Source organism: Colias philodice, chromosome 24 (assembly GCF_061535455.1).
Source record: "Colias philodice isolate Cphi_HAF_F1 chromosome 24, ilColPhil1 Martin Lab GWU primary, whole genome shotgun sequence".
NCBI lineage: Eukaryota > Metazoa > Arthropoda > Insecta > Lepidoptera > Pieridae > Colias > Colias philodice.
This window is the reverse complement of record NC_143109.1, coordinates 464,027-476,035: the sequence shown is the minus strand read 5'-3', so window position 1 is coordinate 476,035 and position 12,009 is coordinate 464,027. Positions and strand designations below refer to the sequence as shown.

General features: G+C 31.1%; 1 protein-coding gene across 2 annotated transcripts in view; it reads right to left on the bottom strand.

The window, feature by feature from the left end:
* bol (boule homolog, RNA binding protein) overlaps positions 1-12,009 on the bottom strand; it is a 51,339-nt gene that overhangs the window by 11,994 nt on the left and 27,336 nt on the right. For both annotated transcript variants that reach the window (XM_089710436.1, XM_089710437.1), the window contains exon 2: positions 866-928. In XM_089710436.1, coding sequence (XP_089566562.1) covers positions 866-928 — 63 coding nt within the window. The remainder of the gene's footprint in view (positions 1-865; positions 929-12,009) is intronic.

Genomic DNA, 12,009 nt, shown 5'->3' with positions numbered 1-12,009 from the left:
TACAAAGCTCCAAGATCCTCATATCTCCCTACCACTACCATACATACAATATAACTGTGACTTCCTAAAACCGTAATACATTACTCCGATAGCATTTCGCCAAAATAAAAATAGCGCATCCAATATTTAAATAAGTTTGTCTCCTTGGCCTGTATCCAAAACGATGAGATTGAAGACGTATTGAAACAAGTTCGATTAAGTACAATGGCCGAGTTATTTTTGTTGGTTTATTTAATTGTCCAATTTTAACAGTATCGTATTGGTCGTTAATGATTGGAAGGACAAATTAGCGGACATTCTGGAACGATATTTTGTGTCGGATAAAATCTATACTAATATTATAAAGCTGAAGAGCTTGTTTGTTTGTTTGTTTGAACGCGCTAATCTCAGGAACTACTGGTCCGATTTGAAAAATTCTTTCGGTGTTAGATAGCCCATTTATCGAGGAAGGCTAAAGGCTAATAAATCATCACGCTTAGACCAACAGGAGCGGAGCAATGCGTGTGAAACCGCGGAGCACAGCTAGTAGATTATATAAATGAGAATGGATAAAAAAAGTTTCGCACTTACTATTGATTATAAAATATGTACCTACCTAGATAATTTATTTTAGTGCAATATACAATAGATAGAGATCTATTGTGTAGACAATATTTTACAAATAAATTACTTTCGTTGAAAAAACGTGGGTAAACGTACACAGGTAAAATACCATTTTAATACTATCTAATGCGAATTGGGATAATCATGAAATAAGTACCTATATTATATACGCTTAACGCAACAGATATTTAATATCATTGAGGTAAAGAAATTCCGACTTTAGATACATGGACGTTATTTAATATTATAATAATGTTATTACCTGTTTCCTCACAGCCTGTGCAACTCTCAAGCGTCCTAGAGGTGAAAACATCACACCCCCACTCTGAAAATTAAAAACATTAAATTAAAAATTATTAACATCATAGACAGGTTTTTAGTGAATATGTCGTGGCCATATCGTAGATTTGCTCATTTCATGAAATGGTCGCATTTCATTGTTGGGGGGGTGTTTGGTTTTTTCGTTACGGAATTTTTACATTTGGTCGCCGTTCTCAAAGTCTGAGATAAAAGCTATGCAATAGCTTAAAAATGCATCAAAATCCGTTGCGTCGTTTTACAGATTTAAGCATACATAGGGACATAGGGACATAGTAAGCGACTATGTTTTATAATATGTAGTGATGGTGCTGACCGACCCGTTTCACTCTGGTAATATATCTTTAAAATATCCGTCAACCGTTATACTAAATTATTCAGAAAAATCCGCCCAAAACCCTAAAAGGTTCCACTAAAAGATTTCCACCTATACAATCTGTATGGAAAACCAATTCATCACAAATATAAAGAACTACTATTGAAAGAAATATCAAAAGAACACAACCCTTTAAATGTACCTACCTACCTTTATTGAGCGTAAGTGGCACCCGGGACGAAGGTATTGCTTCTATTACCGCTTATTTCTTATTTTATTGGTTTTTTTCTTATATATTTTCATGTATTCTTCATTTTTTACGAATATGGTAAGCATGGATGCGAGGGAAGAAAAGATTTGATACTTTCATAGCATTATTACCGTAGAGATGAACTCTTTCTTACGATGATATGTTTGTGAATCCCTTTCTAACAGTTTTTTGTGACTTGAAGTAGGCGAGATAATACATCCTACAGTCATATGTGGTCTTGAATTTAGTGCTGTGACCAAAACACTAAGCATAGTTTTGAATGTGCACTAGATAACTGTTATAGAAACCTATTTATACATAATATTATTTTATAATTTGTAAATATATAAGATACATTAGACATGACAGTTGTAATAATATTTCAAGATCAGTAAAGGTAATTCCTCCGTAATTATTTATACCAGAATATTATAAAATAAGATATTTATAATCTAAAAGTTTATAATATTCTTAACTATGTACAACTTTATATAACATCATAATCATTATTATCAAAAAGCCTTTGAACTTTGAATCCACCCAAACAACGAAATAAAGTCTTTTAAAACTCGACTACACATTCTGGCAAAAGGCTGGAGAATATAAAACAATAGGCACTACAGTTAAACGAATAAATTCAAGAGAAACGAGAGTGGAGCACTCTGAAGAGGCCTCTGTATAACTTGATTTTAACAAACGCCATTTTGTGTTGATTGTTTTAAATTTCCGGCGCAACTGTTATCTTAAAATTGGACGTGGACAGTGGATAATATATATAGCGTATTATAATATTATCCTGCTTGAAAGTAGTGATTTCTAGTTGTGCTTCGTCATTTCATACGCGTATAAAAACAAAAACAATATTATGGTCTACTTAACTATTTTTAGATAAGTAGACAGCTGTTTTAACTAAAAATTTCATCCAAATCTAGGTATCCTTAATATTATAAAGCTGAAGAGTTTGTTTGTTAGAACGCACTAATCTCAGGAACTACTGGTCTGATTTGAAAAATTCTTTCAGTGTTAGATAGCCCATTCATCGAGAAAGGCTATAAGTCATATATTATCATCACGCTAAGACCAACAGAAGTGGAGTCAAGCGGGTGAAACCGCGGAGCGCAGCTAGTCAGTGATATGATTTGAGTGAAAAGCATATTAAGAGACCTGACTTTCGCATTTATGAGATAAATATGTATTGTGTGGATAATGGATCAGTATAATCTGCATCGAGATTATGCTCACTTTTACGTTGTGTTATTTCCACTCAGTGTACAGAAAATATTAAATTACTCATACAAAAGCCACTTATGATTTTATTCTACATAATATTACTATTAACTGACCGGTTACTTCCAAGCCAGAGGTCGGGGGTTCGATTCCCACCCGGGGCAAATATTTTTGTGATGAACATAGATGTTTGCTATGTATTGATGTTTGTCTGGGTGTTAATTATCCATATTAAGTATTTATTTATAATTATGTCCTGAAATATTTATTTATTATTACACAGTCTTCGTCTACATATTATAAACTGGCTTCAAGTATCTGTAGGTATAGGGTATAATTATTATTGACTTTATTTTTTTATTACAAGTTTTAAATGTATTTTTATCTCGATCCGTGCAGTCAACTGTACATAAGAGTCGTTAGTATGAGAACGTCGACTCTTGACCGTTCGACCATAGTTGCAATTGAAAAACTTTAAATCGTTGACCTTCGTAAAAATGTATTTAAGTTTATATTGGAATAAATTATTAATTTATATTGTATTATTTTAATCTTATTCTAAATCGTTTCTATTATTTCGAACCCTATTTAGTATATAAATAATTTCTTGATAAGTAAGAACGATAATCTCACAGAAGCTCTTCACTACATACATCATCAGTTCTGTCTTTTCACGATATATTCGAAAACTACTGCACCGATTTTCATACTGTTATATAATTTGTAAAATTTTACACACCGCACGCAATGGCACCTGCGGAAAGCCAGTTTTAATCATAAATCTATGTAATATCTTATCATATTTGATATATGGAAATTTATTCTAGTTTTTCTCTTCCTATATTTAAAGGCACTGACGCCATTTTAATAATGCTTATGACTGTCGGGTGTCACTTATTCAGACGAAAATATGGAAGTTAAATATTCATGACACGTGGCAGCTATAGCTCACAAACAGATATTTCTATATCAAATGTTATTTATTATTGTACCAAAAAATATTATCTATACTATAATATTATAAAGCTGAAGAGTTTGTTTGTTTGTTTGAACGCGCTAATCTCGGGAACTACTGGTCCGATTTGAAAAATTCTTTCGTGTTAGATAGCCCATTTATCGAGGAAGGTTATAGGCTATATATCATCACGCTACCACCAACAGCAATGGAGCCACAGGGGTGAAACCGCGCGGAGCAGCTAGTATTAAATAAGTTACACTCTGCTGAAAGAAGGAATTATCGTATTTCATAAAAATATTTAATTCTCTATTCTTCTATTCAATACTTCCAGATTTCGGACAACGTAGGTAGGTACATATTTGCATTTTAGATAAAATTGTTTATATAAATAAGTATTTGAAGTGTGAAGTTTCACCATCTACTTAATTAGTATATTATTTTTATATTTATAGTTCATAGTTATGAACAACGAATAGATAACAATAAAAAATTTTCCCCTGTTCACGAGCGCTCTTCAAAAAACCAAAATCGACACTAATTATATTATGATTTTAAAAGAGCAACTAGAAAGGTATGTAGTTTCTTGCCGGTTCTTCTCCATAGATACTGCTTTTTGAATCAATGGTAAATGAAATAAACAAATAAATAGATCAATCATTTATTTTAACATAGGTAATAATTTTACAAATCAAAGTGACCCAGGCTCCTAAGATAGTAAGAATTGTTTTTCAAGAGCCTGTGTTTTCTATTGCACGCCTCATAAGCGAAGCGTTGAGGTGGGTACTACTGTCACTTCGCGCAAAACATCTGATTTTTCAAACTTAAAATGTCTTTATGTATCATACATTGCACTTGTAAGATAATACATACACACACATATTAAGAAAAAACACTATTTTTAACGTTCATGATATTTTTGATGTCATTTTTGTTATTTAAACTAGTTAAAAAACAGTTTAAAAAAGTTCTGTCTTGGACGTCCGTGTGTCTGTATGTGCGGATCCTTTTTCTTGTTAACACGATAGCGACCGAAATACTTTACTAATCGAGTCTTTTTTTTTCTCTTACGCTTGAGTATGCTCAGGAATAGAACCCTTACATTTTTCAGGGTCTGATTCGATGTGGTTTAATTGTTATTAAATAAACAAAAATAATAATTAATAAATATTTATTAAAAAAAAATTATGAGGCGTGCACTTTTGGATTTTCCAAATTATTTACAATTACACGGACACGAAGATATCAATGAAAATTTAAATTAAATGTTATAACTGTTATGACGCTTCAAAATTGCTTCTAGAAGAAGTCTAATTTAATAAATAAATGTTTAAGTTTTAGTACTACCCTGTACACTTATATACGAAATGTCCAAAAACGAATTTATTCCAACAAACGGACACTGTTTCAAGCACCTTATTGAGCCAAAGTTCGCGTCACCTGCTGAGTGCTCACTCCCGATCATCTCACTCGGCTGACATACTTTACTTCGAAATGCTTTTACATACTGCAATCTCTATTTACTTGTTAACTTTGTGATGTTTTAATAAAATTGGTTTTATCTAAATTAAATCGGTATACAGTAAAATTATTATCATAATAATTATATTAAATTATTGATTTAATAAGTAAATAGATACATACATAATTATTAAACACACACGCCAGCTCCTACTTATATTGGTAAATAACAAGCAATGGCTTATATTGTTTAGAAGTAAAATAGTAATAAAACGTACGTCTTGTTATTATCAGTAATAAAATATCCAAAATTATTATTCTTGCACATATTATATGCACACATATACCGCAAAGATGCGCATATAAATTCTATAATGTTAACACGCAGCAAATCTTTCGCAGTAAAAATATGTTCTCTCCACGTCCCGGGATGATTCATATTATATCGTTTCCATACTGCAGAATTGTCGAATGTATATTTCAAATATACGTGCAGAGAAAAGCATTTGAGAATGGAAAGAGAAGATTTTCACCAAGCGATCCTTTTAGAATTTACATTTTCAAGTTGTTATCGTTTCTAAGTATTTATTTGGATATATTTTATATCAATTACGTCATCAAATTTTTGGTACAAATTTACTATTAAATAGTGTCTAATTTTAGGTACCAAATTAAAATCAGACATAATTTTCCAGTTCACGGTAAGCCGTCTGGCTCGGAGTTCATCTAATTATAACTTTTATTGTATCTCCTAGGATTATTTCATTTATTTATGAGTAGGCCAATTAGCAAACCTATGATCGATGAATACCAAAAGATATTTCATTTTAATATTTATTATTGTTTATTTTTTCAAAACCGCTTCAGGGCATGATTGAGTCAGTTTGTCATATTAATTTTTGTCTTAAGGCTGCAGTCTAGCAAAATTGCGTTTTCAACAAGTTATTTGACAATTTTTTCCCGGCTAATGAAATGATAAACTGAATTTTTTTTTCTTGTTTATCAATTAGTGTTATATACGCAATGCGCGTGAATTTTTTCACATTTGTAAAGTTACTTTATGTTACCTTAATCAGGCCTTCAAGATAAGTCTCTTTCCCCCAAAGACATTTCGAGCTAAGTTTGTGCACTCACTACGTTGCAACCGATTACAATTTACACAATCTGATCAGCACATTATTATCCTTATATAGTCGTTATTAAAAACTGCTGAATACAATTGCCGAAAAACTTATGATTTTCTTAATTAGAACGTTATAAATTCATTAAATTTCCCATTTTTTGCCTTACAAAATCGATTGATAAATACTGCTAAAACTTATTTTTTCCATTAATTTATTCGAGTTGGTTGAAGAGCAATGAGTATTAATCCTTTAAAAAATTTTTTTTTTAATTTTGATAATTCTTTAAATATTAAAAAAATATTTAAAATAATTAGGAAAAATCCTAGCGAATTTCTTTAGTCGCGCTCCTTGGGCCGGAGCGTTCTGACGTGTGCTCTACGCTCGATTTTCCTTCATACCGAAGTGAAAGTTGCTCTACTTCATTAAATTTAATATTTTTGTTAATTGATTATTTTTATCTTAGTTTTGTGCAAATATTCGTATTTTTAAACATTTGATTTCGATATGGAAAATAAACGAAAAAAATACGCGTGTAACTACATACTAGAAAAAAAATTATCTTCGAACATAAAGTTAATGAAACCAAATAGATTGCAAAGGTAACAATTTTTTGGCAACAATTTCTTTATTTTACGGGGTGTCAGTAAAGGGATGTATATTTCTTTAAAACTAAAGTAAGCTCATAAATTTTCTTATAATATAATTTTTTTGAAGTTCCAAAAATGTTTATTTTTCGTTTGAGAAATACGAAATATAATATAAACTTGTATTGAGAACTTGAACTTCCCAAGTTCATGCGAGGAAATCCCCATACGGGGAAAATGATTTGTTTACTCCAAAATTGATCCGAGGTTTTTTAATTTTTTCTTCTAGTCATTTTCAACGTAGCGGCATGTTGTTTGATTATTAATTTTGTAACTTAAATACAGGATGTTGGTTTTATATTCTGATCTTACAGACGCGCTGACAAATTTAGTCCGCCATTTCTAGTTTAGTCTACCAACTCTAAGTACCAATATTAAAACGAATGGATTATCATCACATCATCAAAACTCAGATGTAATGGAAGATCACAATAACATAGAAAATTCAGTGGGTGTTGAGAACTAAACAAACAGAAGTAACAGAGACGCGAAGAATAAAAAAAGAGGACGAAAACGATAATTCGTTGATGCTTTCCCTTTTCGACGTATTGTTAGGGTACATCACCAATCTGCAAAAAACAAAACTGATGATTCCCAATTGCTGATTAAAAATGAAAAACAAATAATCGACAACAGTGGTGAAAATTTGCTGATCACAATGAAACATCCTTCAGTAGTAGCAGATTTACTCATTTAAAATGTATCGGTGAACAGCGTAAAGGAGAGGAGGACAGGAAAACATTATGAATGTGGATGGTGGATTGTATACAGGGTGTAATCGATAAGTATGTGCAGGCGATTATGACGTTTTTATTGCAGGTATCAAAAAACTTAAAACTGATATCGAAATTACTTTACCTAATGAGCAAAATGACAATAATAACTTTTTAAAAGTATAACGAGAAATATCTAAAAAATTTACTTTATACACTCCCATATCAAAAAGGGAAAATGGGACTAGTAGAAGTTAAATGTCTAATTCCGGCAAAAGACATGAATGCGGAAGATGCGGTTAAAAAAAAATTTAATATTTGAAATACAATGCAAAAAATAACACTTTTGTCATAGATAAGAATCATGACTATTTTTTCCAAATTCAGGGACAACTAAACGTTGCAGAAGCAGAAGTCTGCTCATTTGCTGTTTGGACTGGAGTGAATCATTCGTTAAAAATAGAATATATAAAAAAGTATGTAACGTTTAGGCAAAATAAAATGATGGACCATTATCAAGATTTTACATAAATTGCCTACTGTCAGAATTGATTGATTCTAGACTTCAGCATTCGATGCCCATCAAGGACCCATCCTATATCATTCAAGCGATTGAAAAAAAAGAGATAAATCCAGTGCAACCGATAAAGCATCAGAATGCTAGCAAAAGATTTATTAGGTTTATCAATATAAATCTATATATTATACATAATATAATAAATCTGTAGAAGACGCGAAGACTGACATCCGCGCGGACGGAGTCGCGGGCTGAAGCTAGTCAGAAATAAATATCTTTTGTTTTCATTTGCGTATTTTTCTATTTTATAATTTTTTAACACAAACATTACATTTTTTTTATTATATACAAAATTTGTTTATCCGCTTTATTAGTTAAACTGAACAACTTTCACTAAGAAACTTAGGTCGAAAAAAATGTATAGAGTTATGCATTTTGTATGGAAAGCTTATTTTTTTTATATTTCGTCCAAATTTCTTTGTAAAAGTTGATCAGTTATATAAACATGAAGTTGAAGATATCAATAGAAAGTATTCGCAAATTTTGTGTACTGATAAAAAAAATCACCCGGTGTAATTTTCACGAAAATTGTTTCAAATTGTCATTTTTGGTACTTATTACGAATATTAAATTATACGAATGATTTAATTTTTAAAAATTAAGTGGAGCAACTTTCCCTTAGTACATTTGTATTATTTACATATAGGATGACAGGATGCATTTGTTTGCACTACTAGACCAAGCCCTTAAATACGATTGCTTTTTTTTTGGCTTCAATACGCTTCTACTGTTGCATAATTATTAGTAAAGAAAGAAACAATCACAAACTAAACTCAAACATTGGCTTATTCAATTAGACTTCTTCTAGAAGCACTTTTGAATCGATATAACAATAGTATTTTTAACATTTACCACCGATTCGAAAAGCAGAAATTTCGGAAAGCACTATAAATAGTAATTTCTTTTCTTACATAAAATACGTTGACATTATTCGTAAAGAAAGAAACAATCACACAATATAAACAGCAATACACATACTTTTAAATGGAAGTAATCACGATTACAAGGAGCTCAGAAATTTGGGGTTATTCCACGTCACTGCTACGTATAATTGTACTTGTGTTCGCGACGTTTCATATCTATTAATCTACGTACAAATTAATTGCTTGTAACAATCTCTAGTATTACTATACATATTGTAATATTGCTGATAGTTACGTGTTGTTATAGGTTGTCAGTTGTCACATAATTAGTTTTGATTTGTAATGCTAAAATATCATGTGTATGTTTAGATTGTTTAGCTTCCAGTATCTTGTCTGTTTGTTGTTTGTTTGTCTCATGATTTTGTCTATTATCTTTTCATCAACTGGATTGATGGTGAGAAATTTCACTAACAAGTAAATTATATAGTATATGGAGAAACACAGACAATGTAGGTAATGTTAAAAACAATCATAACTTATTTTAATAGCACAGACCAACTCATCGTCTACAGTCTACACGTTCCAAAAAATATAATATCGATTTTGTTTCTTTTCCGAAATCATGATATACAAAAACTAGAAATATTACTTATTACCTTATAACCAAGATAACTTTCCCGTTCACGAAAGAAAAATCCATATTAACGTGTTTTTTTTTAATTATTGATACAAAAATAGCATTATTTACTTACCCTACACTTACGCTCTTAATTAAAGTGCTCGAGACCAACGGAATATTGTTAATGCCCTAGAGTGAATCGCCACAAAAAGCCTATCTCGATAGAATTTACGTTAGACCTTTAACATTTCAATTGTTCTGTCGCATCGTTGATTTACGAAGTAATTAAAATGTTGCTTCGAGATCTTTAGGAGAACTGAGAAAAATATTCGCGTTTGATGAAAATTGGTTGAAGAGAACATAACTAAAGAACTAGGTAGTTAGCAATGTAAAATCTTAGTGATAGTATAATTTTAAGTTATGTTACCTATTATGTACATTTAAATGTTCATGATAGTAGTAAATTGTGTATGTATATAGATAGTGTGTAAAATCTATTATTACATAATTCTTGCGAAATCTTTCAATTCTAATTAAATGTTAAACTAGAAATCGATTTTACAGGGAAACGACCTGTGTGTTTAATATAGAGTTTTTTATTTTTTATTTTTTTTTGTTAGACGTAGTAGCTATTATACATAATAGGTAAATTATTAGGTATTGTTTGAAACGATATCTAAATTCAAATAGATTTTATATAAAAATGTAAATATGTAGTTATAAGTTAACCATAAACTATAAATAATAATTAACAGAAGAAGTAAATGTGGTAGATGGAAAAGCAAAAAGAGAGACCCTCGCCAGTTTCAGTATTTATATTTAACTAGCGGTCCGCCCCGGCTTCGCCCGTGGTACATATTTCGCAATAAATGGCCAATGGCCTATGTCCTTTCTCGGGTATCAAAATATCTCTATACCAAATTTCATGCAAATTGGTTCAGTAGTTAAGGCGTAATTGAGTAACAGACAGACAGACAGAGTTACTTTCGCATTTATAATATTAGTATGGATGTGCTATTGCACGCCTCATAAGTGAAGCGTTGAGGTGGGTACTACTGTCACTTCGCGCAAAACATCTGATTTTTCAAACTTAAAATGTCTTTATGTATCATACATTGCACTTGTAAGATAATACATACACACACATATTAAGAAAAAACACTATTTTTAACGTTCATGATATTTTTGATGTCATTTTTGTTATTTAAACTAGTTAAAAAACAGTTAAAAAAGTTCTGTCTTGGACGTCCGTGTGTCTGTATGTGCGGATCCTTTTTCTTGTTAACACGATAGCGACCGAAATACTTTACTAATCGAGTCTTTTTTATTCTCTTACGCTTGAGTATGCTCAGGAATAGAACCCTTTCATTTTTCAGGGTCTGATTCGATGTGGTTTAATTGTTATTAAATAAACAAAAATAATAATTAATAAATATTTATTAAAAAAAATTATGAGGCGTGCACTTTTGGATTTTTTTATTAAATAGGTTTGAAGTTGGTGCCGAACATTAAGCACTTAGTATTAAGCCCGTGCACCGACATCAAATCTTTTTAATAAATAGCACATATAAATAATATGTAGTAAATAATAATGTCAAATCTTTTTTATTTCTTACTTTTCCGTTTTTGAAGTCGGTTGTTTTTTACGCAGTTATTTTTATTAGTGAATATTAAGCTTTCCGTGCGATTAGAGCTTTTTATGAAAATTAAGCTCTCCGTGTGATTAGAGCTTCTTGTGAAAATTAAGCTCTCCGTGCGATAAGAGCCTTTAATGAAAATTAAGCTCTGCGTGCGATAAGAGATTTTTGTGAAAATTAAGCTCTCCGTGCGATTAGAGCTTTTAATGAAAATTAAGCTCTCCGTGCGATTATAGCTTTTTTGAAAATTAAGCCTCCGTGCGATTAGAGCTTTTTGTGAAAATTAAGCTCTCCGTGCGATTAAGAGCTTTTTTGTGAAAATTTAGCTTTCCGTGCGATTAGAGCTTTTGTGAAAATTAAACTCTCCGTGTGATTAGAGCTTCTTGTGAAAATTAAGCTCTCTGTGTGATTAGAGCTTCTTGTGAAAATTAAGCTTTCCGTGTGATTAGAGCTTTTTATGAAAATTAAGCTCTCCATGCGATTAGAGCTTTTTTGTAAAAATTAAGCTCTCCGTGCGATTAGAGCTTTAAGTGAAAATTAAGCTTTCCGTGCGATTAGAGCTTTTTGCGAAAATTAAGCTTTCCGTTCGATTAGAGCTTAATGAGAAAAATTAAGCTCTCCGTGCGATGAGCTTTATGTGAAAATTAAGCTTTCCGTGCGATAAGAGCTTTTTGTGAAAATTAAGCTCCATGCGATTAGAGC